Source organism: Stegostoma tigrinum, chromosome 4, assembly GCF_030684315.1.
Source record: "Stegostoma tigrinum isolate sSteTig4 chromosome 4, sSteTig4.hap1, whole genome shotgun sequence".
Taxonomy (NCBI): Eukaryota; Metazoa; Chordata; class Chondrichthyes; order Orectolobiformes; family Stegostomatidae; genus Stegostoma; species Stegostoma tigrinum.
Genome location: NC_081357.1, coordinates 71,844,570 through 71,870,942, shown reverse-complemented (window position 1 = coordinate 71,870,942; position 26,373 = coordinate 71,844,570). Strand labels below are relative to the sequence as shown.

The following is a 26,373-nucleotide window of genomic DNA, read 5'->3' as shown; positions in this document are numbered from 1 at the left end:
GTACTGTCGGAGGTGTAAACTGAGGCCATGTCTATCATAAGATAATAAAATGTGAGGCTGGATGAACACAGCAGGCCAAGCAGCATCTCAGGAGCACAAAAGCTGACGTTTCGGGCCTAGACCCTTCATCAGAGAGGGGGATGGGGAGAGGGAACTGGAATAAATAGGGAGAGAGGGGGAGGCGGACCGAAGATGGAGAGTAAAGAAGATAGGTGGAGAGAGTATAGGTGGGGAGGTAGGGAGGGGATAGGTCAGTCCAGGGAAGAGGGACAGGTCAGTCCAGGGAAGAGGGACAGGTCAAGGAGGTGGGATGAGGTTAGTAGGTAGATGGGGGTGCGGCTTGGGGTGGGAGGAAGGGATGGGTGAGAGGAAGAACCGGTTAGGGAGGCAGAGACAGGTTGGACTGGTTTTGGGATGCAGTGGGTGGGGGGGAAGAGCTGGGCTGGTTGTGTGGTGCAGTGGGGGGAGGGGACGAACTGGGCTGGTTTAGGGATGCAGTAGGGGAAGGGGAGATTTTGAAACTGGTGAAGTCCACATTGATACCATTAGGCTGCAGGGTTCCCAGGCGGAATATGAGTTGCTGTTCCTGCAACCTTCGGGTGGCATCATTGTGGCAGTGCAGGAGGCCCATGACGGACATGTCATCTAGAGAATGGGAGGGGAAGTGGAAATGGTTTGCGACTGGGAGGTGCAGTTTTTGTTGCGAACTGAGCGGAGGTGTTCTGCAAAGCGGTCCCCAAGCCTCTGCTTGGTTTCCCAAATGTAGAGGAAGCCACACCGGGTACAGTGGATGCAGTATACCAATTGGCAGATGTGCAGGTGAACCTCTGCTTAATGTGGAATGTCATCTTGGGGCCTGGGATAGGTGTGGGGGCAAGTGTAGCATTTCCTGCGGTTGCAGGGGAAGGTGCCGGGTGTGGTGGGGTTGGAGGGCAGTGTGGAGCGAACAAGGGAGTCACGGAGAGAGTGGTCTCTCCGGAAAGCAGACAGGGGTGGGGATGGAAAAATGTCTTGGGTGGTGGGGTCGGATTGTAAATGGCGGAAGTTTCGGAGGATGATGCGTGTTCTCCCTTGTGACATTCCACATTAAGCAGAGGTTCACCTGCACATCTGCCAATGTGGTATACTGCATCCACTGTACCCGGTGTGGCCTCCTCTACATTGGGGAAACCAAGCAGAGGCTTGGAGACCGCTTTGCAGAACACCTCCTCTCAGTTCGCAACAAACAACTGCACCTCCCAGTCGCAAACCATTTCCACTCCCCCTCCCATTCTCTCGATGACATATCCATCATGGGCCTCCTGCACTGCCACAATGATGCCACCCGAAGGTTGCAGGAACAGCAACTCATATTCCGCCTGGGAACCCTGCAGCCTAATGGTATCAATGTGGACTTCACCAGTTTCAAAATCTCCCCTTCCCCTACTGCATCCCTAAACCAGCCCAGTTCGTCCCCACCCCCCACTGCACCACACAACCAGCCCAGCTCTCTTTCCCCCCCCCCCCCCCCTGCCCACTGCATCCCAAAACCAGTCCAACCTGTCTCTGCCTCCCTAACCGGTTCTTCCTCTCACCCATCCCTTCCTCCCACCCCAAGCCGCACCCCCATCTACCTACTAACCTCATCCCACCTCCTTGACCTGTCCGTCTTCCCTGGACTGACCTATCCCCTCCCTACCTCCCCACCTATACTCTCTCCACCTATCTTCTTTACTCTCCATCTTCGGTCCGCCTCCCCCTCTCTCCCTATTTATTCCAGTTCCCTCTCCCCATCCCCCTCTCTGATGAAGGGTCTGGGCCCGAAACGTCAGCTTTTGTGCTCCTGAGATGCTGCTTGGCCTGCTGTGTTCATCCAGCCTCACATTTTATTATCTTGGAATTCTCCAGCATCTGCAGTTCCCATTATCTCCCATGTCTATCATGTTGCTTTGACCTAAAACATATCCTGCGACACTATTCTGAAGAACAGTGGAGTTATCCCTAATACCCAGACTAACGCATCCTTGTGAATCGACGTTCTAAAACCGGACTGAATGCTTTTTATAATATGACCGTTTGTAGGTCTTTTGTATACAAATTGTTTTCCCCTCAACAAAACAGTGGCTTTGAAAGTACTTAATTTACTGGAAACTTCATTCAACTGTCTTAAGTTGTGAAAAGTACTATACGAAATCAAATCTTTGGGGAGAGGAAGAAATATTATGAAAATGCATGAGTCTCTCTTGGGGGATTGACAGTGAAGGAGCAGAGGAGGAGAGAGGGGAAAGAGGTGGGAGAGTATTATCTTGTGATTCTGTTTTATTACATTCTGAATAGTAACTAGTACTTTTGAACTTGTATTTCTAATGAGCTGTCAGAATTGAGTTGTAAGGTTGCCTGCATAGTGTGTAAACATTGATCTAAATTATCAGTGAAGGCCAGGTGTTATGTACTGAAATTCTTGATTAGGTTACAACATTGTTGCCTAGTCGGTATATTAAACCATTTTTTTAGGTTTATTTCTGTTTATATAGTATTTGCAAGATCTATATATGAGCCACTGATTTTTAGTAGAAGATGCTTGAAATTTGAAACTTGAATGCTAGAAGTTATAACTTTGTTCATTTTGAATTGTGGTTGGTAATTTTTATTTCATCCTGGGGGTATTCTGTATTAAATTTGGTTTAGTTTATAAAAAATTATTGTTGTCGTGAGCACTTGCAAATTACGCATTTCTAGTACAATTCCTTTATGATCAGCCTGCTGACTGACAGAAGTTGATATCCTTGGCATATTTCTTTAATATTCTTCAATTGTGCCTCTGTTCTTTACATAATCAATTAATTAAAGTTCAATTACCACTACTCTTTAAGGTATAACATCATCTTCATTTGGCAGCATATTACATATTTGAAATTCATTTGTATACATTTTCTACTCTTAAAATAAACACTTTGCTATAATTTAAAGTAACTTCAAATGGCAGGTTATAAGAGCCGCATAAAAGGTAATTGCACAAGACAGGAGCTCACAGTATTGGTACTGTATTGGTGCAGACTGAAGATTAGTGAACACAGGGAAGACAAAGTCAAGATTAATGGGTTTTTTCCAGATCGGCAGGGCATAACTAGTGGAGTGTCACAAGCATCAGCTCTACGGCCTCAATTTGTTTACATTCTATATTAATGATTTGGAGGTGGGAGAAGATTATACAAATGCAGTTTTGCTGATATAAAAATAGGTGTTGAGGTCATGTTGTGATTTGGACACGAAATCTGCAATGGGATATAGATGGGTTGAATGAATAGGCAAAATAAGTTGGCAAATGGAGCTTAATGTAGGATATTGAGGTTGTGCACTTGGTAGGAAGAATCAAGAGGTAGGCAATTGTTTAAATGGAGACAGACTCCAAAATAGTGCAGCAAAAGGGATTTGAGTATTCTTGTCCCTGAAATACTAAATGTTAGCATTTCAGATGTATTACATATTTAAGAATACAAATGGAATTTTGGCTGGAATTATTGCTAGGGTGTGACGTTTAAAACTAGGGAAGCCTTCTTCCACTGTAACAGAGTGTTGGTGAGGCTGCACTTGGAGTATTGTGGATAATTCTGGTCTCTTCCTTAAGAAAGGAATTTAATTTTATTGGAGGCAGTTCATCCAGCTCCACACTTTGTTATCTCGGATTCTCCAGCATCTGCAGTTCCCATTATCATCTGTAATTCTCTACCCTGGAGAACTGTAGAGATTAAATCACTGAATATGTTTAAAGGGTAGGTAGATGGATTTTTGAAATGTCAAGGAGCTGACATGAAAGAGGAGTTGAGTGGCCTCGATCACCACCTCCTTCCTATGTTCTATATAATTCATAAGCCTTAGGGTGTCTTTGAGGTGTGAAGTTTTAACTTGAGGCTGCAGTTGTTTGTTTAGATTAGATTAGATTCCCGACAGTGTGGAAACAGGCCCTTCAGCCCAACAAGTCCATACCGCCCCTTGAAGCATCCCACCCAGACCCATCCCCCTATAACCCACATACTCCTGAACACTACGGGCAATTTAGCATGGCCAGTCCACCTTGCCTGCACATCTTTGGACTGTGGGAGGAAACTGGAGCACCCGGAGGAAACCCATGCAGACACGGGGAGAATGTGCAAACTCCACACAGACAGTCGCCCGAGGTTGGAATCGAATCCGGGTCCCTGGTGCTGTGAGGCTGCAGTGCTAACCACTGAGCCTTAGGTCATCAGGATTGGCAATTATTTACATTCATTCTTTGATCTGTGAGTATTATGTATCTTTTGAGTCAGTATTCTCACTGGGCATTTTGTTGCCTCGTGAGACAGAGAATATGTTCTACAGTTAGTCCCATTAGGGCAAGCCAAAATTCATCTCTGCTCTTCAAAATGTATATTTGTTTTGTGTATTCCATCTCAAAAGTTCTTTTTCAGTTTTGCTAAATGTAAGCAAGGTTCCCCCTTCAACTTTTTAAACATTCCCAGAAAGATGTTAAACCAAATAGGCTTTTTTAATGTTTGACTGCATTGACTCGTCTTGATGCCTTTTAATAAAATATTAATTTTGTTTTGATTTTGTGAAATCTGGCTGTGGTCAGGTGATTGCTCTGGCCATTTTAAGCCACTTTTATTCCTTTTTAGACCAATTTCAGTCCAAATCCAGTTACCAAAGTTTAAAAATTAATAGTCCATATTTTATCATCATCCTGATATTTGCTTTAGTATGAATTGGGAAAATAATATTTGGGGAAATCCTTGGGTCATAAAAAGTATTGAATGTCAAGTACCTTTGGAGATGGCCACTGTCTCTGCGTAACAGTAGAATATTACATTCTGGACAATACCTGGTGATGCAAACTGCTTTGAAGCATTTCAGTACATAAGTGTAACACTTGCTTTAATAGATACTGTGTACTTTATGTAAGGTTTGGTCATTTTTCTTCTCAACGAGGAAATGATAATCAATGATAGTGTAACGGTTGGGTGCACTAAAACTCAAGAAAACAGCTTTGTTGCCGGTTGGTTCCCTTTTTCAGTGACACCTCAGAATATTTTTCAAAAACAGTGTAATAGCAGAAAAGAATGTGTTTATATTGAACTCAGAATGATTAGTTGATCTTGCAGATATTTGTACTTGGTCCAAATGTACTACTGTTTCTGTCAATCTTTATTATTGACATGCCTTTCCATAAACACACACGTAATGCATCTGCAGAACATCTGCAGTTTACTTACTTTAATGTCTGTCTGTCTGATGGAGTTAATAACTATGGAAGGAAGTATAATAGCTTCCTCATTTTTTTTTAAAAACCTGTTCCTTAAAACTGAGTTGTTTTGAAGAAGTACAGAACTTTTATCACAGTGAAAGATTATGGAAAGCTGACGAGACTGAGTTTTCTAGATTTCATTAACTAAAAATTGGATCTTTTTTCTAGAGCAACCGGTTTGTGGAATTTAAATTACTGGACAATTATATGTGACCTTATCTTTGCCACTGCTGACTTCTCAATCTGTGGTTAACCATCTGACTGAAAAGTAAATGGTTTACGCTGTGGGTTGTCAACTCTTAAACATTGCCTGACATGGCTCAAGAATCCTATTCTGGTGTGAAGTTTATTTGCTGCAGAGTAAGACAGTAGTTTATGAAGGTACACAACACGCTTGCCTCTGTTTTCCCCTTATCTCAATTGGAGGATTTTTGATTCTTTCCACCTCTTCTAAAGCCCTTGCAAACAGTCAACCTCCAAAGAGCATGACCAGTAGTGACTATCGTTTAGTTGGCAGTGTTAATGTCAGTTAGCTTTGTAGCAGCATTTGTGGAGAGAAAAACAGGTAACATTTTGAATCTACTATGACTTTACAATGGCACTGAAAGGAGCTGGAAAATGGTGGATTTTGTGCTGTGGACAGACGGAGATAAGGAGCAAATGGAACAGATTACAAGGGTGCCCAGGCCATAAGACAAAAGCAGTAATAATGGTGTTAAAGGAGTGATATGTAACATTGGGATAATTGTCAGCTGTGAAAAGGAGAAAATATGTCTGTTTCAGCCAACAAGGCACAAACCAGTCGGGGAGAATGGGGGATACAAGAGAAATGGAATACAGTGATCATACCCTAAAGTTGTGGAGTTCAATATTGAGTCCTAGAGACTGCAAAATGTTTAAGTGCAAAATGAATTGGTACCCCTTCAGTTTGCATTGAGATCTGTTTGAACACTAGCAGGTTTGGGACAGAAATGTGAGCATGGAGCAGTGTGGATTATTGAAATAGCAATGAACTGCAAGTTCAGGATCATTTTTATAGAAAGAATGAAGGTGTTCCACAAAGTGGTCACCCAGCCTGCACTTGCATTTGATCTTGCCAATGTAAAGGGGACTGCACAGTGAGAAGTGAATACAGTAGCCTAAATTGAGCAACGTATAAGTAAAATAGTGCTTCACCTAGGAGTTGTGTTTGGGTCCTTCAACGGTGAGTAGGGAGGATGTGAATGGGCAGGTTTTGATGCTTTTGTTATTGTGTGGAAACCAGGGGGTGTGAGGAAGTGTTAGGAGTGAAGCAAATGTGGAGCAAAATTTCATAAAGGGGACCCCTGTTGTTCTGGGAAGGAAGGGAAAAGGTGAAGGGGCGGTGTGAGAGTGGGTTAGACATGGTTAAGGATCCTCACTATCCACACCACCAGTTTTCATATTCAAAGGATCATTTTCTGCATTTCTGCCAGATTCAGCAGGATGCGACCGCTAAACACATCTTTTCCTTCCCTCCACTGTCATTGTTCTGCAGGGTCCATTCCCACCATGACGCATTCATCCACTCTTCCATCATTCATAATGCCCCTCTGCTCCCCTATTGCACCTTTGCATGCAATCACAGAAAGTGTTAACACCTGCACATTCACATACTCCTTCCTCAATGCCCAAGGTCCCAAACATACCTCCCAGGTGAAACAGCATTTTGCTCATACTTTTCAATCCAGCATATTTGCAATCTCCGTTACATTAGTGAGACCAAATGCACACTGGGTGACCACTTTGTGAACATATTTGCTCTGTCCAAAGGAATGACCTTGACGTTCCAGTTCCTCGCCACTTCGATAAGCCATGTTACTTCCATGCTAGCATTTCTGTCTCACACTTTCTACAGTGTTCCATTGAAGCTGCATACAAGCTGGAGAAGCAGTGCCTCATTTTCCACCTTTGCATTTTATGGTCTCTAGGGCTCAGTGCTCAGCTTCAAGAGTGCGACCTTTGAACTCCATTTTCTTTTCTTGTTTGTATCCTGGATTTGCTCTCAGCAGACAGGCCTATTTTCCCATTTTAACAGCTAACATCTACACTTACTTTATTTAACCAGCACTCCTTTACCTTGAGTTTCACTAGCTTTGTGTTTTGCTTTGCATGCCCTTGCAATCTGTTCTACATGTTCCACTAACTTAGTATATTTCCAACTCCTTTCAGTTCACAAGAAGAGTCATAATGAGACTCGATGTTAATTTCATCTCTTTACACATGCTGTCAGACCCGCTGAGTTTCGCCAGCATTTTGTTTATATTTCACATTTCCAGCACCTGCAATATTTTTCTATTATCTTCATATCTCACTGTCCTTGTAACAGAGGTATGACCAGCAGGTCATGACCCTGTGGCCTGTTCACTGGACAGAACGTGTTTGGGCATATAGCCATCAATATGGTCAATCCTGGTGACCTCCTAACCTTGGCAACGGTCAGAACAAGTGCTTGCTGTGACCTATTTGCAACTGAAGCATTGGCCTTTTCAATATAACTTTTTAGTTGTTTGTGAATTTATTCTCAAATCCATTCCTTTTTAGATTAGCATGGTTTCACTTGTACTTTCCAGGTATATTTGCTTTTGGCTATTGCTAGATAAAGGAAAAGGATTGAAATGTAAACTGGCACCTACAATTTAATACATGTTATTCGCTGGCATTGGACATCCAAGTTACCACACTTTAATCTGAACTTGCATGTACTTCAGGGTCATGAATTTTTTCTCTTCTGCCAACAAATTTGACTGTGGTTAGAAAATTCCCATAGAAAGTTTCAATAGGAGCTGGCTAATGTTGAACACAATGCTTGTCATTAGTAACTCAAAGATATCTGTGAATTCCATCCTCATGAGATGACTAGATGTGCAAATTATTAACATAACCTTGTTTGTTTTATCAACTTCATTTGACCCAACATTAGAAGGTGTGCTCAACAGTTTGAGGAACAGGTAGTCAAAACTACCAGGCTAACTGTTTTTTCAGAGGTGTGAAGGTGAAACATTATTGAGTGGATAACTTTACATTGGAAAGCCAACATGAATACAAAAATGAAAAATCCATTTTATAAAATTATTGAGAATTTCACCTCACCATATTCTTAATTTATGAGCATTCAGTTGTCATAATTGATTTAGGACTGCAAGACATTACCTGAGAACAACCTTTTTCATGAACATTGCAGGAGTGTTTTCTCTAGAGTCCAGTAACTCATCAACTCTATCTTTCCGTCTGTCTCTGTGACTGTTTCTCTGCCTGTGCGTCTGTATGTCGCTCTGTCTCTGTGTATATCTCTCTGTGTGTCTCTTTGTGTCTGTATGTCTCTCTCCGTTTCACCCCATCTGCCCCATACAGATATGCCCCTTGCTTTATGTGTGGAAGTTTTGTTGCCAAGGTTTAGTTAATGAGAATTTTCAACCAATATAAGTTATCAATGTGTAAAACTTTCTAGTTGTTATAAATATTCACCAATGGATATTTTTCAATGTCTGAGAATCCCTTTCGATGGGGTTGCCACAGGTGAAGCTAAGAAATTTTTTTTTATAAAAGGAGGATTGTAGATACGTTTTATGAATCTGAGGAACATTATTTGTAAAGGAGATGGATGAGAAAATGATTTTTTTATATGATTGTATTCCCTTTTGAGTTGAAAATGTTGCAGGGATAGGCAATAATGACGTTTTTAAAGTTAGAGGAAATGCCACTTCATACAAAGGATACTGTGAACCTAGAACTTGAAGCTATGGATGCTGTGTAAACTGAAAATTTTAAAGCTGGTTAACCAGTTTTGTTACTGATTTTGTTGTGCAAGGGTGTAAAGTGGTATGAAGAATATACAGGTGAATGAAATTGCATGTCAGCCATTATTGAATATAAAGATGAGGAAAGTTCAGGTAGTTATTGGTCAGTTCCTGATCCTGCATTTCTGTTATCAATTGTGAGAGTACAGCAGTATACAAATGGATGATTCAGTAAGACAAGCCGTATTTTTTAAAAATTAAATTTTAAAGATGAAATAAAACAAAAAATGCAAGAATTAGATATTGTTCTGCTATTGGAAATCTTTATTAACTAATCCACCTGTGATAAAAATTATGCTGGAAACTGTTTGAAATCATCAGTTGAGTCCTATGTGATGCATTTGCACATGCAAGAAGATATGATTTACTAATACACGGGACTCTGTTTGATGTGGGTAAAAGGAGTCTGTCCAGACATTAGATTTTTTTATGATTAGAAAGGGGCTGTAGAAACCCTGTGTGCTGCTTTCCAATGGTAATACCCTATGCTCATGCTGTATAAATTGGTATCCCTATTGTCAAGTCTGTTTCTTCCATCATAGTCCTACTTTTGACTTGTCTCCTTTTTAAGTGTTTAAGAGTTTGTGCTACCAAGCAATTATTTAAAATGTTTGAAACATTCACATCCTGCAGCCAACAGCATCTCTAGAAGTTATAGACCTGAAAAATTAACATTTTTTCATGTCGATCTCGTCTGATGATACCTGACCCAATGAGTTTTCCAGCATGTTCTATTTTTATTTTAGACTTCCGTGTTCTGTTTTTATTTAAGATTTTGTTTTTGTACTCATTGGAATCACAGGCTTATCCGTTATTTCACCTGATAGACATTTCATTAATTCCTTGGGCTAAAATGACAAACCAACACAATTTTCTGCGGGTTTCCTTTTTACTGAAATAAGTCAAATGGATATGAATAAATATATAAGTTTTGTCATAATCCACAGTAGTGAGATTTTAATATCAGTGGCTGTTGTATGAATGGTTTCACCCTATCACACAATATCTCTTTCTCTTTCTGTCTCTCTTCATAAGCTTAAACACTTTACTTTTCAATACATTTTTTTCTAATGATAGACTAAATATGTAGTTTGATATAAATTTACTGCTTTGCATATTTCCCTTGTAGGATACTTTCACTTTCACAAGACCCCTTTTTAAAGTATGCTTGACTGTAGGCTGTCTTTTCCTCTTGACTGGCTGGCTGAAGTGATGAACTGACCTTTAAGTTGCGAACAGATCATCACTTATCACTTTTATTTCTTTCTTGTTTCGACAATATACTTTATTCATTAAAAAATATCATTGTATAGATACGTGTCACAAATGCAGTTTGGTTGTGTATAGTAGCATATCAAGGAAACAAACAAACGTTGAAGTTTGTTCTTGCTTGAACCAGACTATATTTAAGTGCATTTGAGGTCTTTCAGTAGTCTTGCCCCACTGAGCCTTGGTGGCCGCTGCCCCAAGCTTTCGTACATCCCTCAGCACCTAGCCCTGGACCTTGGAATGTGCCAGTCTGCAACTCTCAGTCAAGGTCATCTCCTTGGCCTGGAAGACTCACCAGTTTCAGGCAGGCCAAAAAGCGTCTTTCATGGAGTTGATGGTCCTGCAGGCTCGGTGTGCGCGCTGAGGAACAGCCAGTAGAGCACGGAGTCCTGCATCACGGAGCTGCCCAGGACGAACTTTGACAAAAACCACTGTCTTTCTCCAGATTTCCTTTGCAAAGGCACATTCCAGCAGGAGGTGTGTGACAGTCTCTACTGTGGCAGGAGTTGAAATGTGTATTCAATAAAAATCTGTAATTAAGAATCTAATGTTGACCTTGATTGTCAGTAAACTATCTGTTTCACCAATGTTCTTTTTGGGAGGGGAACTGCTATCCTTCCTGATCTACATACGACTCCAGGTCCACAGAAATGTGGTTGATTCTTCACTGTCCTCTGGCCAATTAGGATTAGGCAATAAATGCCTAGCCTCCACATCCCATGAATGAATAAAAAAAACACTCAACAAGAAAACAGTTGCCAGTTGCTGATCTAATTTATTTGGGTTTTTACAAGGTACTTTTTTTCTTCATAGTTCTGAACATTTGCTTTCATTGTGGCTTCTAAGCCTCCAAAGTTTCTAAGCACTTTTTCATGCCATGTTGTGATGGTGATCTCTGTTGAAATTGTCAAGGATGATAATTTTGCCCTTGGAAGGGACGTTCTGGAGAGTTCAGAAAGATCTGTACAGAAATTATCCATATGAACTGGGTTAGACTTCAGGTTTGGAATATAAACACTGATGACAGCTGCATGATGGTGGTCTTAGAGGTTGGCATGCAGGGACATGATGTTCCATGTGATTGTAATTTCGAATGTTGAATGAATGGCAATACCTCACCCTGAAGCTGACACTGAAAAGTTATTAAAATGTGAGGCTGGATGAACACAGCAGGCCAAGCAGCATCTCAGGAGCACAAAAGCTGACCCTTTCGGGCCTAGACCCTTCTTCAGAGAGGGGGATGGGGAGAGGGAACTGGAATAAATAGGGAGAGAGGGGGAGGCAGACCGAAGATGGAGAGTAAAGAAGATAGGTGGAGGGAGTGTAGGTGGGGAGGTAGGGAGGGGATAGGTCAGTCCAGGGAAGACGGGCAGGTCAAGGAGGTGGGATGGGGTTAGTAGGTAGCTGGGGGTGCGGCTTGGGGTGGGAGGAAGGGCTGGTTTTGGGATGCAGTGGGTGGGGGGGAAGAGCTGGGCTGGTTGTGTGGTGCAGTGGGGGGAGGGGACGAACTGGGCTGGTTTAGGGATGCAGTAGGGGAAGGGGAGATTTTGAAACTGGTGAAGTCCACATTGATACCATATGGCTGCAGGGTTCCCAGGCGGAATATGAGTTGCTGTTCCTGCAAACTTCGGGTGGCATCATTGTGGCACTGCAGGAGGCCCATGATGCATCCACTGTACCCGGTGCGGCTTCCTCTACATTGGGGAAACCAAGCGGAGGCTTGGGGACCGCTTTGCAGAACACCTCCGCTCAGTTCGCAACAAACAACTGCACCTCCCAGTCGCAAACCATTTCCACTCCCCCTCCCATTCTCTAGATGACATGTCCATCATGGGCCTCCTGCAGTGCCACAATGATGCCACCCGAAGGTTGCAGGAACAGCAACTCATATTCCGCCTGGGAACCCTGCAGCCATATGGTATCAATATGGACTTCACCAGTTTCAAAATCTCCCCTTACCCTACTGCATCCCTAAACCATCCCAGTTCGTCCCCTCCCCCCACTGCACCACACAACCAGCTCAGCTCTTCCCCCCCACCCACTGCATCCCAAAACCAGTCCAACCTGTCTCTGCCTCCCTAACCGGTTCTTCCTCTCACCCATCCCTTCCTCCCACCCCAAGCCGCACCCCCAGCTACCTACTAACCCCATCCCACCTCCTTGACCTGTCCGTCTTCCCTGGACTGACCTATCCCCTCCCTACCTCCCCACCTACACTCTCTCCACCTATCTTCTTTACTCTCCATCTTCGGTCCGCCTCCCCCTCTCTCCCTATTTATTCCAGTTCCCTCTCCCCATCCCCCTCTCTTATGAAGGGTCTAGGCCCGAAACATCAGCTTTTGTGCTCCTGAGATGCTGCTTAGCCTGATGTGTTCATCCATCCTCACATTTTATTTTCTTGGAATTCTCCAGCATCTGCAGTTCCCATTATCACTGAAAAGTTATTGTTCACCTTGCAACTTACCTGACCAATGAAGTTGTGGCCACCATTGTGCTCTGTCAGGATACCTTGCTGTGAGAAAGGGGCCTTGTTCAGGGCTACTATTTTAATATCTAGACTGGCTAGCTAAAAGGCCTCAGCAGCTGCTTTTCTCAAGAAGGTTTGCTTTGTTTTCTTTTGCTGTGCATAGCAGTATTTATCAATGTTTATGAAAAAAATTCTGTTGTGAGAAGCCTGCAAATGTGGATGCATTTCATTTGATTTTATAAAAGGGCACCTTGGTGTGTAAGCTGTTGTCCACTGGTTAATACATAAAAGCAATACTTTTTCTATGTCTAAACATTACTAAGTAAAATACTGCTGATCTAATTAACACAACATGTACTGTTTTGAGTCAGAAGGCATGTTAAATTGTCTTGTATGTAGTTTTGGGAAGTGTTACACGCAAAGGAAATGATTAGAATGTGCAAAAGTGTGCGATTTAAATCAATGTTACTTGACAATACTCTCAGTAAGGTACAGGATGCTATGATATTCTTTCAAATTTGACTAGTTTTTTCACTGTTCTAATTGTGATTCACCTTTCGTCTCATTTATGGTTTGATCCAGTTGTGATACTCCAACTGTATGCTATCTGTACTCTTCTTTTGCTTTTATCACCCTCTGTTTAAATCTGGGCCATATCATTAATTTGTATTTAACTCCCTTTTTCCCCCAATGGCTTATTGCTATTGCAACATTTCCATTCACTGGATCACCTCAGTCTGTCCCATCTCAGCTCAAATTTTCTATTGCTTAGTTCTTTCTTCCTTGACATCGATCTTCCTGTTGGCTCTGCTTGCATATCCAACCCAGCTTTGCCATTATTCATTAGAAATATTTTCTCTTTCCTCCCTGTTTACATTCCTCTGGCTTATTCACTGGTTTTGCAATGCATAGCTCAGAGGGAAATTGCTGGTTGTTGCTTGTCTATTTTCCTTCTGTCATGATTTCTTCACGCTTTTCATAGCCCTTTGGCTCCCTGACATGAGCTTTGTTGCTCCCTTGGTTAAAGTTTTCACATTTCCCAACTATCTTTGATGTTACTTGGAATGCTCATTATTTTGTCTGCAGGGTCCTGAAGGCTGTATGAGCAATGCTCATTTCTTGCCATGTTGCACACCAGTTCCTGTCCCCACTGAATTTATCCTTCTGTTCCTATTTTTGACTCCTCCCTGGCCCATCCCTCATCTTATCACTGAGACGTTTTTTTGCTGAGTCTAAGAGCCACTGATGAAATCAACGTATATATCTGCAAAAAGAAACTTCTAGGTGACTTATCAGTAGCAGTTTGCCTAGTCAGTTCATTTTGTTGCACCATCTTTACCTTGAGGATGGTGTAATTACTAGCCTGATTTAGGCAACACAGTGGCTCATGGTTGGCACTGCTGCTTCACAGTGCCACGCAGCCAAGTTCGATTCTTTGGGTGACTGTGTGGAATTTGCACAGATGCTCCAGTGTCCTCCCACAGTCAAAGATATGCAAGCTAGGTGGAATGGCCTTGTTAAATTGCTCTGTGGTGTCCAGGAATGTGTAGGCTAGGTGGTTTAGCCATGGAAAATGTTGGGTTACAGGAATAGGATGGAGGTCTGGGTCTGGGTGGGATGCCCTCTAGAAGGCCAGTGCAGACTCAATGGGCTGACTGGCCTCTTTCTGCTCTGTTGGGAGTGTATGGTTTGTCAGTCGTTGAAGGAAATAAAACAGTTGTGATCTGTAATCAAAATCTGGGGAGAGTGGCAGTTTTATTGGTAGGGCAGATTTTCATTTTTTAATTCTCTTTGTTATAAATAAGAAGACAGGGCAGATAATGATAAACCATTTCCAGTGGTTGAGGATTCTAGAACTAGGGGGCATAATTTGAGAATTAGAGCCGGACTGTTTAGGAGAGATATTAGGGAGCACATCTATAACACAAAACATGGTAGATGTTTAGAACCCTCTTCCTCAGATGATAGGGGATGCTGGATTGGATGTAAGGGATTAGGTCGCAGATCAGTCATGATCTCATTGAATGGTGGAATAGGCTTGAGGGGCTGAATGGCTCCTTGTATTCCTATGTTCTTAATTTGACAAGGTTTTGATACTTTGGGTGACAGGAACTGATATCTGTAAGACATTTGCATTCTGCAACATCAGATTCTCTGTCTATGCACTCTTTTATTATGTACACAATTATTTCATATTCTCTCCCATTTATTTTGTATTTAAATAGTGCCTTTAATGACTTTGGAATATCCTAAAGTACTTTACAGTCAATGAAGCACTTTGAAATTATACCAACTTTACAATAAATCAATGTTACATCCAAATTGGACAAAGCAAGGTCTTAGAAACAATGGAATAAATGATCTGATCATTGCTTTTAAATTTTAATGATGCTGACTGAATTAAAATACATGAATTTTGAATTAAAATAGATGAATTATGAAACTAATTCTTCATAGGATGTTAGCTCTTTGAATCTATCTTTTTCATCACATCCCAAATGTTTTCTGCTGAATTTCTTGTTGGATTTATTAATGACCAACTTGTATATTAATTTTGTATATTAATTGCCTCTAATTTTGAAGTCTATGTTTTTGAATAGAGGTAAATAGATCTTCCTTCCCTGTTGAATCCTTTTTATGATTTTTATGTTCATATGTTTTGATGTTTTGCAGATCTCAGAAATAATCAAAAGGAAGATTGTTTGGACTTCTGATGTTGGTCAATTGAATCTCTCACTGGAGTTTTATTTAAACTGCTAACCAGCCATGATTTCGAATAGGAACGATGGTCACTTGGAAGAAACTAGTTCATCTTTAGAAGCACAAAAGCTTGCTCATGTTATAAGTTCAAATATCCATAAAATTGCACAATATTGTAAGTAACAAAGTATCCACCTCTCTACTAAAAAAAAATTCTTTATTTTTCAAAAGAAACTCTACCATTGTGACCAAGCAAGAATGAAGAAACAATATATTTTAAAGTTTGTAGGTGGTTTGCAATAAAGAACTTCAATAATGCTGAAAAGTGGGACATGTTGCCAAAGCTTTTTGTCTTGTACTTATCAGGCCAAATGCAGGAATGCCCAATTTTAAACAATTAGTTAGTTGCTTCTAAGTAGGAAGAGGTGCTGTTTGGTTGGCAAGTTTTAGTTAAAAGGTTGGGTTGGAAATGGGCTTGCACTCCTTGGAGCAAAGGAGATTGAACATAATGCAAGGAATACTCCCTCCCCCTCCCCTCCAAAAAAAACAAATCTACAGCTCTCTGAGGTGTGTGTGTATTTATGACTTGTAATATTGGAAGTCAATACATCAGCACACTGACTGGCACGCGCAGAGCCGCAGTGGCTGTGCAACTTAGAGGAAACATTGAACACAAGAATCAGGAACAGAAGTAGGCCGTTCAACTCCTTGAGCTGGTGTCTCCATTCACTAAAAACATGGGGGATCTGCTCATGGCCTCAATTCTTCCTTGCTGCCCGCGTTCCATAATCCTTGACTCCCTTGGTGTCCAAAACACACACTCAAACCATCTCAACCATGTTCAGTGGAGCAATCTTTGCTCCTGTCTGGGGAATAAGAATTCTACAAAGTAACAATCCTCTGAGGGTGGGGCAGATCCTTATCTCAGTCTTGAATCAGGTGCCTCTATTTTGTTAATTTGTGTCCCTAGTTCTATACTCTCCTACAATAGAAAACATCCATTGAGGGGAAATTTGATAAAAGTGCACAAGATTGACTTACAGACAAATTTCAGTAAAGTAGAAAAAGAAAACTCTTCCCATTAGCTTACCGTGCAAGGACCAGAGGTCTCGATTTTTGGGAAAAGACACAGGGGAAATGTGAGGAAATATTCTTGTTCAAGAATCCGGAACACTCTTATCTACAAGGGTGATAGAAGTGCGAGCAATCGGTTATTTCTAGAGGATGGTCACTTGAAGGAAATAAACATTCATGGATTATGGAGTTTGAGCAGAGGAGCAGATTCCTCCTCTGAGAACCTACAACAATATGATGAATTGAAAAGTGACACCCACTTTGTGCCATAAATTACTCTGCAACAGTTTTCTGAGGGCTCTGAACTCTCTGAAGTTACATTACTAAATTGCCTTGGATTTACAGTCAGACCAAAATAGTTAAGTTTATTGGTATCGGCTAGCTGAGGGGATTGAATTTGGGAGGTATCCCAAAAAAAAGTCTTTTATAGGTATGCAATTTTACTACTGGGATGTTTTTAGAATCGGAGTAAAGTGAGAACCAAGGTAAAGAAACAGATATCAGTTGAGGCAACCAAAAGTCTGGTTAAATATGGATGTTAAAGAGGGTCTCAAGAATAAAATTTTTTTTAAAAAATTCATTCACTGGGTGTGGGCTTTGCTGACCTTGCCAACATTTGTTGCCCAGCTATAATTACATGGAGGGCAGTTAAGAGTCAACGACATTGCTGTGCGTGTGGAGTCACATGTAAACCAGACCAGGTAAGGATGGCAGTTTCCTTCTCTCCTCTCTCTTCTCTCCACCTCCCCCCCCCAAAAATTCTGCTGTAGCAAGATTTAAACTTGGGTCTCCAGGACATTACATGGGTCTCTGAATTAACAGTCCAGCAGTAATACCACTAGGCCATCGCCTTCCGTGATGTGATGGGATTCAGGGAGCAGATTACAAACTGTAGGGTATAGGTACCCAAAGGCCTTGCCATTCTAGTGAAATAAGTAATATGGCAATGGCAACATTTTCGTCACGTGTATTAAATTTAGTTGAAAATGCATTGCATACAGTACAGGCAATGACTACTGTATTTGACAATGCTGTACTATGTGAACATAATTTGTTTGTCAGTCATTAAGGGACTATCAATTCCTTTGCATCAACTATAAAAATTTTAATTTTCTACCTTTTGTTTTCATATTAGATTAGGCATGTCACATAATTGAATTTAATCTGCACTATAATGCCACTAGCCCAGTGTAGGGGGTGACAGTGGCTCAGTGGTTAGCACTGCTGCCTCACAACATCAGGGACCTGGGCTCAATTCCACCCTCATGTGACTCTCTCTGTGTGTGTGTGTGTGTGTGTGTGTGTGTGTGTGTGTGGAGTTTCCTCCCACAGTCCAAAGATGTGCAGGTTATGTGGATTGGCCATGCTAAATTGCCGGTGATAGGCAGGGTAGGTGGCTTAACCATGGGAAACGCAGAGTTACAGGAATAGGATAGAGGGGTGGGTCTGGGTGTGAAGCTCTTTGGAGGGTCAGTGTGGACTCAATAGGCCGAAATGGATTCTATGATATAACTTTTTTTTCAGCGATCCTTCTGGTCTGTATACAACTGTGACCAAATATGTGCACTTGAGTCTCTGTGAATGCTTATAAAACTAGCTAAAAGATGCAAAATAATGGACTTGAAAGTTTTTATTCTATTGTCTCATTGACCATCCTTGTTTTAGAGGATCAATTTTGAGTTGGTGTGAAGTGGTCTTCGGTGTACACTAGGGCGAAACTAAAAATATAATTCAAGTGAGGTTGACAATCTAATGGAGCACATTAGCTGGATAAATACAAGATCATATTTGATTAGATTACACAAGTTAATGAAACTGACCAGGTACAAAAACAACATTGTTTAAGGTGTGTACATGAGAAGAATTAATTTTTATGTGAGATGATATTTACTGATTTCACAACACAAATAATGAGGATAAATTGAGTAAAACTGGTAATTTGTGGCTGTAGAATAGAATAATACTGATGACAGATTTGTAGTTTTGTATTTCTTTAAAAAAAACTGATGTTCTTCGGAGAAGAGATCTGAGCTCCTGTTTTGTCAAGCAAGCATACATGAGAATCCAGTTCCACGTGTGCAGTTAACATTAACCTAGCTTGGGATGATTGTGCATTTCTTGCTGCCAACCCAAAAAGAAATTTATCTTTTTTCATAAAGAAGCTAAAGGCATTATTAAAGCTGTATGATTGGATATTTGACCAAGTTAAAGATGACACCAAAAACTATAGCATTTCTCCATCCTGTATATTTTTGCTTAAACCACCAGAGGGTGGTAATGGTTTAAGTTTATTTCCAACTGTTACTACAAATGCCATAGAGAAAATGAAATTGTAAGGATTCTGAAGTTACATTCAGAAAGAAAGATATGTTAACTGTTGCAGTTTGAAATCCTTTGGTCAGGTGTCACTGTCATATTATATCCTTCCAATCTTCAGCCTCCACACACGAGCTTTATCATTGTGTTTGATAAGATTGATAGCCTTACAGGACATGCAAATCAGAAACAGGAACAGGCAATTCAGCCCCTCCAGCCTGTTTTGCCATTCAATAAGATCATGGCTGTAACTACAAGTGACTGTGACTCCAAATCCGCATTCATGCCTAACCCTGGTAACCCTTCGACCCCTTGCTAAACAAAAATCTGTTCACTTCTCCCTAAAAATATTCAAGGACTTTGCTTCTACCAACTTTTCAGGACGAGAGTTCCAAAGCCTCATGACCCTCGAAGAAAAAGAAAATTTACTTAACTTCTAAATGGTGACCTCCTAATTTGCAAACCACAGTGCTTAGTTCTGGATTTTTGCAAAGGAAACACCCTCCTCATATCTACCCTGTCAAGAGCACTCTTGATTTTGTGTTTCAGTCAGGTTGCCACTTGCTCATCTAAACTCTAGTGGATACAAGCCTAGCCTGTCAAAACCTTTCCTCAGAAGAAAATCTGCACATTCCAAAGCTAGTAAGGCTTCTCTGACCTGCCTGTAGACATTTCCATCTTTCTTTAAATACTGTAGTGTGTTGTCCAGATTGTGTACTGTGTAACTAAAGCCCAAGTTTCCTCCACCTGTGTCCCATTCCCCCGTGATAAATGATAACACTCTATTAGCCTTTCCTAATTACCAACTGTGCCTGTATATTAATCTTTTGTGATTCATGCACAAGTACAGTCTGCACCTCAGAACTCCATAATCTCTCACCATTTAGATAACATTGTTCTTCCTGCCAAATGGACAATTTCATATTTTTCCCAGATTATACTTCATTTGCCACCTCTTTGCCTGCTCATTTAACCTATCAATATCTTTATGTAGTGTTGCGTCCTTTCCTATCTATCTTTGTGTTGTTAGCACATTTGGAAATCATGCCCTCTGTCCCTTCAACCATTATATAAATTGTAAACAGTCGGGATCCCAGCCCTGAGCCTTTTGGCATGCCTTTCATCACGTTGCCAGCCTGATAAAGACCCATTTACACATACACTCTACTACCTGCTATCCAATCTTCTCCTATCTATGCCAATGTACTACTCCCTACACCATGAAATTCTATTTTTTGCAGTCATTTTCAATGTAAAGCTTATCAAAAACCTTCTGAAAATCTATGTACAGTGCATCTACCAGTCTGATGTTTTTTAACAAAACAGATGGTCCAACATCTAGGCTGATTTTAAACAGTCTGGAAATAGGCCCTTCAGCCCAACAAGTCCACACCAACCCTCAGAGCATCCCACCCAGACCCATTCCCCTATAACTCAACTAATCTACACATTCCTGAACACTATGGACAATCAACCTAGCTTGCACATCTTCGGACTGTGGGAGGAAACGAGAGTACCTCCAGGAAACCTACACAGACAAGGGGAGAATGTGCAAGCTCCACACAAACAGTTGCCCGAGGCTGGAATCAAACCCAAGTCCCTGGCGCTATGAGGCAGCAGTGCAAACCACTGACCCACCGTGCCGCTCCAATTTTGCCTTGCCATTTTACAGACCTGCACAGAAGTTAAAATGCGCTTGTGCAAACATGACTAAAATCAAAGGAGGAATAATGGTGATGATAACTCATGTCAACATTTCTCAGGTAGTACAGTTTTTCATACCTGAATTGTCATGTATTAGACAACACTGCATTAAATAAGTGCTTGAAATACTATCTTTAGGTGTTCATTAAGTGATTGAAGAAATGTAGGGCAGTGGGTTTTGGAGAATGAGAGTGCCCAGGTGAATGTGTGTAATTTCACAGTCCAACTGGAGAAATTCTTGTTTTGGAATTTGCTTTGTTCACCGTTTACAGGAACTTCAGAGCAGTGTTAATAATAATCTGATGTCCTGGCAGCAAGTGATTATACAGATGCTTCCTAGTGTCAAAAAAAACAAATTCCTTTTTCAGGAGAGGAGGCAAAATGATCACCCATTGAAATAGAGACAGTAGGAACTGCCGATGCTGGAGAATCTGAGATAACAAGGTGTAGAGCTGGATGAACACAGTGGCCAAGCAACATCAGAGGAGCAGGAAAGCTGATGTTTCGGTTCGAAGAGTCTCGACCCGAAATGTCAGCTTTCTTGCTCCTCTGATGCTGCTTGGTCTGCTGTATTCATCCAGCTCAACACCCATTGAAATAAACAGCTTCCACTTTACATACCTTGCAATGGTTGATCAAAAATATGTTGATCTCATCATGAAATTGATTATTTGACACCTGAATTAAATTTATCTGCAGTATTTTCAGTATGACTGTCACTATAGGTTAGTCAACTTGAAAAGTGAATTTGCCCCACTCAGCAGACCTGCAAATGATTGTCATGGTTTGTCTGTCAATTCTTGGTGCATCCTCTAAGATTAGTTGTTCATTCAAGGCTATCATTTGATGATAATTGTTTATTTTGTCTTTAATTATCTTAATATTCAGTAACTTTTTCACTTCTTCAGCTGCAGAAATCCAAAAGACTTTGAGCTACTTCGGTAAACCTGAGGATAATATTGAACTTCGACACCAGCTGTGAGTATAATTATTGGATATAAAATCTAGAATACTCCTTCAGGGCAATGAAAGTCAAGGAATTTTAAAGATATGCTCATAAATGCAGGGCTTAATTAAGGCATGTTTGGAAAAGGTGTTACTGTTGTTTGCTGATTTGATAACACAAAGGCATAAATGCAGCGTAAATAAAATGAGGAAGATAAGAACTTTTCTATGAGAACTTGAAGTGATTGCTCAAAAACTGGAAACTGAGAATCTGTGGCAGATATAAAAGGGAAGTAGACTAATTTTTGGAAAAAAATGTGGAAAGGTTTGTAAAATTAACTCACAAGAGCGCTCTGTGAAGTGTCAGCCAGAACAGAATGATGAGTCATTGGCTTTCTGTGTCCACAGAGGAATTATAGATATACATCAGTAAAGTGAAGGTCAGCTGGAAGGTTGATTAGGCATGGTCTTGCTGAATTACGGTGAAAGTCCAAGTGATCAGCATTTATTTTGTATGTTCTTTGCAGTGTTAGTTAAACTGGGCTAGGTCTTAAAGTGGGTGTGTTTTCAGATTGTGGCTTTGTAGACATGCAGTCATAGCCCTTATGAGACCATAGGGCTGCAGTCTTGTAGAGATGTCTGGTGGTTTAACATGAGGGTCACCATGCATTAGGTGAGCGGAGAGCTAGAGGAGGAGAATCCTTCATGGCAACCTTAGCTGATTTGGGAAATGAATCCATGCTGCTGGCATCCCCCTGTTTCACAAACCAGACCACACATAATCAAGTTGCTAAGGTGCTAATGGGATGGAATGCTTAATAATTGTCACCGTCATGGCGGAGTAAGCATTTGACAGTTCTAAGGTCACTGAAGACAGACAAGTTGCCAGAACCTGATGGCTTGCATCGAAGGGTTTTAAAGGACATGGCAACAGAGGTGGTCTTCATGGTGACTAAGTGGTTAGTACTGCTGCCTCACAGTGCCATGGACACTGGTTCAGTTTCACCCTCCGGTGACTGTCTGTGTGCACATTCATTCCACCTGTGTAGGTTTTGTCTGGAGGGGGGAGCGGTTAGTGTAGCACTTCCTGCGGTTGCAGGGGAAGGTGCCAGGTGTGGTGGAGTTGGAGGGGAGTGTGGAGCGGACAAGGGAGCCATGGAGAGAGTGGTCCCTCTGGAAAGCAGACAAGGGTGGGGATGGAAAAATGCCTTTGGTGGGGTCCGATTGTAGATGGTCCTCCCTCACCCCCATCCTCGGCCCCAAGAAGACTTTCCACATCAAGCAGATGTTCACCTGCACATCTGCCAATGTGGTATACTGCATCCGCTGTACCCGTTGTGGCATCCTCTACGTCGGGGAAACCAAGCAGAGGCTTGGGGACCGCTTTGCAGAACGCCTATGCTCGGTTTGCCATAAACAACTGCACCTCCCAGTCGCCAACCGTTTCAACTCTCCCACCCATTCCTTAGATTACATGTCCATCCTGCAGTGCCACAACGATCGCACCCAAAGTTTGCAGGAATAGCTGCTCATTCCGCTTTGATACCATTGGGCTGCAGGGTTCCTATGTGGATTTCACAAGCTTCAAAATCTCCCCTCCCCACAATTGCATCCCAAAACCAGCCCAGCTTGTCCCTGCCTCCCTAACCTGTCCTTCCTCTCACCTATCCCCTCCTCCCACCTCAAGCCACACCTCCATTTCCTACCTTCTAACCTCACCCTGCTCCCTTGACCTGTCCGCCGTCCCCGGACTGACCTATCCCCTCCCTACCTCCCCACCTATACTCACCTCTACAGGCTCCATCCCCACCCCTTTTAACATGTCTGGCTCCTCTCCACCTATCTTTTCCTCTAGCCATCTTCGATCCACCTCCCCCTCTCTCCCTATTTATTTCAGAACCCTCTCCCCATCCCCCTTTTCTGATGAAGGGTCTAGGCCCGAAACGTCAGCTTTTGTGCTCTTAGGATGCTGCTTGGTCTGATATGTTCATCCAGCTCAACACTTTGTTATCTACGACTAACTTAAACTAAAACAACTGTGAACTGAATCCCCAGGCCAAAAAAATCTTCCTGATCTATATAAAACTGAAAGTAATCTTCAATGTTTATTCTTGTCGATTTGTAAAATTATTCTGATGGAAATTTGTTTGCATTCTAACTGTTGTGCTTCTGCTTTGTCGTTTATTTCCTTACTCCTTGTGTTCTGCTTTCAAGCCTTCATCCTTGTTTTTATGTATATTGTTGGTAACGACATGGACCAGAACCTCCTGGCTATTCTCTCTTTCCACTTCAGAATGTCCCCCAGCTGCTCAGTGGCATCCTTGACTCTGATACCAGGAAGGCAATAAATATCCCAGCATTGTGCCTGTGTCCACAGAAATAACTGTCGGTCCTCCTTATGATTAATTCCCCTATCATTATTACTCGCACTTTTTTTTTCTCATCCTTACTACTCCTGACATCACAGACTTGAGGAAAAAGTGATTGTTACCTGATAAAATTCTTCATTGTAATAGAAACTAAACTTGTCCAATCCAAAACCAGGGTACTGAGTCAAATCAAAGGAAACAATGAAGGCTTAATGGATGAGTTGGCTGCAATAAACTGAGTAACCTCATTAAAAGACTTGACAGTGGACAGGCTGTTATTAATTTTTATGGAACTGATGTATTCATTGCAGCAGTTATATTGTTAGCAAACGAGAACAGCAGGAAGACTAGCTCAACTGTAGTTCACAAAAAAGAAATTAAGGATATCCTTAGATCCGTAGAAAGTTTTAAAAAAAGTTGCTCCAGAAAGGAGCAAGCCTGATGACTGGGAACAGATAGAGTTCAGCAAACGAGGACCAAGTATTTGATTGAGGGGAAAATAGAGTTTAAGCACAAACTTGCAAGATATATTAAAGTGGACTTCAAGAGCATCTGTAAGTATGTAGAGTGAATAGTGAAGACAAATATATTCTCCTCTAGTCTTAAATTGGAGAATTGATTTGGAGAGCAATGGAAATTACAGAGAAATTAAACAACTACTTTAGCTCTGTTTCACTGAAGAATACGCATACAACTTCCCAGATATGCTGTAGAAGCATAATTTTTTGGGGAATTGGAATTGAAGAAAATTAGCGTTAGTTTTAAAAAAAAAAGTGCTGGAAAAATTAATGAGACTAAAATTTAATAAATCCCTAGGGGCCTGACAACCTACCTCCATGACACCAAACTTGATGAACATGGAAATAATGGATTCATTTGTTGTCAACTTTGAAAATTCTGAGGATTCCAAAACAATCCTAACAGATTAAATCGAACTCCACTTGTCTAAAAATGAAGGGACACAGACAACTGGCAGTTGCAAAATGGTTAATCTAACATTGGTAAAGGGAAAAATGCTGGAGTCTGTTATCAAGGATGTAATAACAGGACACTTTTTTTTAAAAAAAGGCATTGAACAATCTCAACATAGACTTAGGAAAAGGAAATTGTGTTTGGCAAACCTACTGGATTTGTTTTGAGGTTGTAGCTATTGGATAGATGAGAGTGAACAGTTGATGTTTTGTATCTCATTTCCCCATTTACGTCTCTGTTAGACTGATCTTGTTTTTAACGGGTCTAGGCCCGAAATGTCAGCTTTTGTGCTCCTAGTATGCTGCTTGGCCTGCTGTGTTCATCCAGCTCCACACTTTGTTATCTCTATAGTTGATGTTTTGTATTTGGATTTTCAAAAAGCTTTTGATAAAAGCACCACCCAAGTCAGTGTGCAAAATCAAAGTATATGGGATACTGACGTGTTGAAAACTGATTAGCTGCAGGAAATGGAATAGAAATAAATGGTTTGTTTTGGGAGTGGAAAGTGGATACTACAGGGATCAGTGTTTGGGTCTCATCTATTCATTTTATCACTTGTAAAAGAAAACGGTTTGGATGAGATACTGATGTATGAAATGTATGGATAAGTTAATTGGGTGGCCTACTTCTGTTTCTGCTTCCTGTGTTTCTATATGATAATTGGAAAGTAACCCTTATACAATAGCTATTCTACCTAGTTTGCCTATTCTCACTGAAGCAGGGATGCTGGAGTTAAATGCCAAAAACAGAAGTGAGAATGGTTGCCTTTGTCACTAAAGCATTGATCTACATTTGTCATGACCTGTGACAAGCAAAACTTAGTGGAAAAAGTCTACAGTTGCTGAAGTTGTACCCGATACACAGGAAGAATGTTATTAGGGGCCCTAGACGTGTCGGCAGGAGCTCTTTACGATGGACTCTTTGCTTCACATGTTAACATTCATCAGTGACATATTTTAGACTTTATGAAGCTGTTCTCTGATCCCACTTAGCTTGGTTTAGTTCAGTACTTCTTAAAATGAAGTTTATGTTAAGATCTAAAGATCTTCATCAAGAAGGTTTGGGCTAAAATTTGGTTAGTTACAGTTAAGCTATATATGTACTTGCAAATGACAAGCGGAACCTCAACATTCAATAATCAAGTTCAACACCTTTCTGGAGAGCATGGTTTCCTTCACAAACATCTTCTGAATTTATTACCAACAGCTCCATCAGCGCGCTTTGAGATTGTAGAACGCACTAGAGTAACTTAATGATGTTACATTAAAAGTACCTACTAACTCAAGGTAACAAAGTGTGGAGTTGGATGAACACAGCAGGCCAAGCAGCATCTTAGGAGCACAAAAGCTGACGCTTCAGGCCTGGACCTCTATTTCCTCTATGGCTCATGATGTTATTCTGACTTGGACATGAGCTGCTGTTCCTTTAATATTGCTAGGAAAGCATCTCAGACTTTCATTCCTAATTTTGTCATGAACA

General features: G+C 41.2%; 1 protein-coding gene across 6 annotated transcripts in view; it reads left to right on the top strand.

Annotated features, from left to right (window-relative positions):
- The window catches only part of LOC125452305 (syntaxin-7-like), a 51,867-nt gene that overhangs the window by 1,184 nt on the left and 24,310 nt on the right, over nt 1-26,373 (top strand). For 5 of the 6 annotated variants that reach the window (XM_048530554.2, XM_048530552.2, XM_048530555.2 and 2 more), the window contains exons 2-3: nt 15,488-15,689; nt 21,517-21,586. In XM_048530554.2, the coding sequence (XP_048386511.1) occupies nt 15,581-15,689; nt 21,517-21,586 (179 nt within the window). In that variant the 5' untranslated portion in view covers nt 15,488-15,580. Of the gene's footprint in view, nt 1-4,237; nt 4,260-15,487; nt 15,690-21,516; nt 21,587-26,373 lie in introns of those variants that run through there. The other variant, XM_048530556.1, reaches the window with a different exon arrangement.